The sequence below is a fragment of the Trichechus manatus genome, unplaced genomic scaffold (genome assembly GCF_000243295.1).
Source record: "Trichechus manatus latirostris isolate Lorelei unplaced genomic scaffold, TriManLat1.0 scaffold00216, whole genome shotgun sequence".
Lineage (NCBI taxonomy): Eukaryota > Metazoa > Chordata > Mammalia > Sirenia > Trichechidae > Trichechus > Trichechus manatus.
In genome coordinates, this window is record NW_004444152.1 from 319988 (window position 1) to 324775 (window position 4788).

The 4788-nt window shown below is 46.4% G+C and overlaps 1 protein-coding gene across 1 annotated transcript in view; it reads left to right on the top strand.

Moving 5' to 3' along the window:
- Positions 1–4788, top strand: part of AXL (AXL receptor tyrosine kinase) — a 34152-nt gene that overhangs the window by 16538 nt on the left and 12826 nt on the right. The window contains exons 11-13 of the mRNA XM_004388736.2: positions 1468–1600; positions 1890–1981; positions 4525–4620. Of these exons, the coding sequence (XP_004388793.1) occupies positions 1468–1600; positions 1890–1981; positions 4525–4620 (321 nt within the window). The remainder of the gene's footprint in view (positions 1–1467; positions 1601–1889; positions 1982–4524; positions 4621–4788) is intronic.

Below are 4788 nucleotides of genomic sequence, written 5' to 3' on the forward strand. Positions count from 1 at the left end.
TGGGTGGGGGGATGGATAGATAGGTGGATGGATGGACAGATGGATAGATGGATGGGTGGATGTATGGATGGGTGGATGGATGATGGATGGATGGATGGATGGATGGATGGATGGATGGATGGATGAGAGGGTGGTTGGATGGGGTGTGCTTACCCACATATCCATCCCTCTCAAATATTTCTCCAACAATTTCCAAACATTCCTCCTACATCCTTCCAACCTTCCTAGCACTGTCATGGCCCATTCCTTGTAAATCCATCCACTGTTCTTAACTATTCCCCACATGCCTTCCTACATTTCTTTGCATACCCTTTCCACACTCATCCCACCTACCTTTCACATTCATCCCATTATAATAATCCTTCATTCCTCACACATGCCTCCCAACCCTATTGCACACCCACACTTCTCTCCCTTATTCACAAACTCTGCACTTCTTACACACTCACCATACATTCCACACTGCAAATATGTTGCCCATTTTCAGTCCACACTATCCACACCCTACAGCATTCCTTGCACACTCATCTCATACCCCTTAAACATTACTCCCTTGCCCCTCCCCAATCTTCCCCCATCCCACTCTCTTCACACGCTCATGCCAAACTCCTCATACACATATTCATTCTTTATTCCTTACACATTCACTCCTACCCTTTTTGCACACCTTTCCATTCATCCCATACTCCTCACCTGCCCTTCCTATGTACCTTTTACATGCCCATTGCACACTCTTCTCACACCAGTTACATCCTCACAGACCTCACTCCTTGTATGTAAAACCCCTTAGATACTCCTCACTCACTGATCCCCAACTCCACCAACACCCATCCCACATTCTGTGCACACTCACTACATCCCTTTGCACACTTATTTTACCCTCATTCCATGCTTTAGGAAAACCCTTCCATAGTCACTGCACACTCCTCAGAGATATTCCTTCCTCATTTGTCCCACGAGCCTCACACCTTGCACACTCGTTGCACATACCTCATGCTCCCATCTTATACTGCATGCATTTCTCTTCCTACTCACCCCAGTTTTTCCACACCCAAGTCCACCCTCTTTGCACAATCATGGCACATATCACACACACCTGTACTGTGTGGAATTTATTCACACCCATTCTGTGCTCTTCCAGCCCTCCTTGCATAGTCATAATAACCAATTCCACACGTCCCTCACCCCATTCCACACTGCTTCCACACTCATTGCACACTCCTCAAATGTCCGCCCCACTCTTAACATATCCACCCCTTCCCTTTCACGTGCACTTACATCATATTCATTGCATACACCACCCAGCCAATCCCAATCGCCTCAGATACATGAATGCACCCATCCCACAACCCATCAAATACATCCCTGCCTTTTCCATGCCTTCTGTCCCTCCAATATCACCCCCTTGGGTCTCAGGGACCTGGATCCAGGACCTCAACCATGACCTGTCCCCCTGCCCCCTGACAGTGAGTGAACCCCCAGCCCCTGCCTTCTCATGGCCCTGGTGGTATGTACTACTGGGAGCAGTTGTGGCCGCTGCCTGTGTCCTCATCTTGGCCCTGTTCCTCATCCACCGGAGGAAGAAGGAGACCCGCTATGGGTGAGTTGGAACCACGTGGGGGACTAATGTGGACTGGGATGGCGAGGCTAGAGGCAGAGAGACCAGTGAGGAGGGTGGTGCAGAAGAGATGACGAAGAGACCCAGTGAGGGCAAGGGCCTGGAGAATGAATGGAAGGTAGACGGAAGCAGTCTAAGACATGCTTGGCAAATGCCAGAGGAGAGAGGGGACAGGGCTTAGGGTTGGAATGGTGCTCAATTTTACCACTGATGGAAAGAGAAGGGGTCCACATGGCTCTCCCCTACTCTTACCTTCCCCTATCCTCCCCAGGGAAGTGTTTGAACCAACAGTGGAGAGGGGTGAACTGGTGGTCAGGTACCGTGTGCGCAAGTCTTACAGTCGCCGGACTACTGAAGCCACCTGTAAGTGAACCCCATGACTCCCTATCTAGGTCTTGGGCTAAACAGTGTAGAGACCGGGCCTCCTCGGCCTCTGTAGAAGCATGAGCCAAGAGATTCTGAAGGCCTTGGAATACTAGAATCTTAGACCCACAGATCCTAAGAATAATGGAATTGCAGAACCACACAGAACGTTAGAATAATAGAATCTTAGACATAAAAAATCTTAGCAACACTAAACCTCAGCATCATAAGATCATAGAATAATGTAATGATGATGATGAGTTGATGATAATAATGACAATGATAATGATGATGAGATAGTGGTGATGATGATAACGATGTCAAGATGATGATGATATTGAGATTATGATGATGAGAGGATGATTTCAAAATGATGATGATGTCAAGATGATGATGATGATGATGATGTTGAGATTATGATGTGATGATGATGATGGTGAAGATGATGAGGATGACAACAGAATCTTGCAAATCATGGAATCTTAGAACTGTAGATTCTCTGTCAGAAAATTGTAGAGTCATGGAGCATACCCGCTAATGAGGAATCTCAGAGGCCACCTAGTCAAATCTCCTCATTTTTCCAGTAGGGGAAACTAATCCAGAAAGAAGAGATGGAGTTAGGTCTCTTTCTAGCACATAACGAGAAGGCTGCCAGGGCCCCAGGCAGGTGTTTGGAAGGGGCTGGGAAAGAATAGACATTTATTCAAGAGAAGCAAGAGGAAGCCAGAAGGTCCCAGCGATCTGATGGAATAATATACAGCAGTAGTTCTGGAAGTGTGATCTGGGTTCCCTGGGGTCCCTGAGACCTTTGCAGGGGGTCCACGAGGTCAAAAGTATTTTCATAATAATACTAAGATGTTATTTACCCAACTCTTCAGACAAAGATTGAACTGGACTGGGGGACATAAAATGATACTTGTGAAGAGTGTGGTTCTTAGCTCAAGTAGATACAAGAGACTAAATGGGCAGCTCCTGTCCAGAGGTGAAATGAGAAGGCAGAGGGTCAGGAGCTGGTTGAATGGACACGGGAAATCAGGGGTGGAAAGGAGGAGTGTGCTATCACAGTGTGGGGAGAGCAATTAGGGACACATAACAATGTGTGTATAAATTTTTGTATGAGAGACTTGAAATGTAAACTTTCACTTAAACTACAACAATTAAAAAAATGTTATTTACCCCTTTCACACTCATTGTCTCATGAGCGTTCAGCGGAGTTTTCAGTTTTCCAGAGGCTCCCTGATGAGTGATGACGTCATCGCTCTGACGGTTGATTGTACGTGTGCTTGTCTATTCTTGTAATTTAAAAATTTCTCAGTTTTAATTTTGAATACAGTAAACATCTATCTATCTCACATAAGCAAAAGCTCTTTGTAGCCCTCAAAAATTCTAAGAATTTAAAGGGGGCCCAAGACCAATAAGTTTGAGAACTGTGGCTATACAGCAGTGAAAATGGATGAATTACCACTAAACACAGCAACTACATTACAACGATCTCACAGACATAATGTTAAGTGAAAGAATCCAGACATAAAGAGAACATACAAGGTGATTCCATTGTGGTGACATTCCCAAACAGAGAAAACAATGGTAAGGGAAGTCAGGGAAGTTGATTAGCCCTGGGAGGGCAGGTCATGGTCTCTTCTTGACCTAGGTGCTAGTTTGGGGTTTGTTTGGTTTGTGAAAATCCACTGGGCTGTTCACTTATGATTTGTGTATATTATACTGCAATAAAAAGTTAAGAAGTATTTTTAACAACTGGTACAGCAGGTGCTGATCAATTGGGGTACCCACTGGAGCAAGATCTTATGCCTGGCTTTAGTTGTTGCTTTGGGGGAAGGTTCAGTTTAAGGGGTCCAGAGGAGGAGCTAGGGTGCTCAGGGAAGTTGCTATTTTTTTTCAGTTGTGCTTTAGATGAAGGTTTACAGAGCAAATTAGTTTCTCATTAAACAACTAATACACATATTGTTTTGTGACATGGGTTGCCAACCCCGAGATGTGTCAACACTCTCCCCTTCTCGATCTTGGGTTCCCCACTTCCACTCATCCAGTTTTCCTGTCCCCTCCTGCCTTCTTGTTCTTGCCCTGGGGCTGGTGTGCCCATTTAGTCTCGTATACATGGTTGAGCTATGTGTGTTATTGTTTGTTTTAGGGACTGTCTAATCTTGGGCTGAAGCGTGAACCTCAGCAGTGACTTCAGTACTGAGTTAAAAGGGTGTCCAGGGGCCATACTCTTGGGGTTTCTCCAGTCTCTGTCAGACCAGTAAGTCTGGTCTTTTTTTCTGTGAGTTAGAATTTTGTTCTATGTTTTTCTCCAGCTCTGTCTGGGACCCTCTGTTGTGATCCTTGTCAGAGCCATTGGTGGAGGTAGCCGGGCACCATCTAGTTGTGCTGGACTCAGTCTGGTGGAGGCTGTGGTAGTTGTGGTCCAGTAGGAAGTAGCGGAAGTATTTCAGTATTTTAACAATGGGTATGTTCCTACTGGTGAGTGCCACCTGAATGTCAGTCCTGCTCCATGGCTCTTTCCACTGCCACCCTCCATGCAGTGAACAGCCTGGGCATCAGCGAAGAGCTGAAGGAGAAGCTGCGGGATGTGATGGTAGACCGACATAAGGTGGCTCTGGGGAAGACCCTGGGAGAAGGTGAGTCCCTCCAGCACTGTTCCCTCCCAACACACATGCATCCCCCTGAACCTTGAGGTCCTTCGCTTCCCCTCCACCACCCAACCACAGGAAATGCAGTCCCCAGGGATGCAATGTCTCTCTCCACCACCCAACCCAACCACAGGAAATGCAGTCTCCAGGGATGCA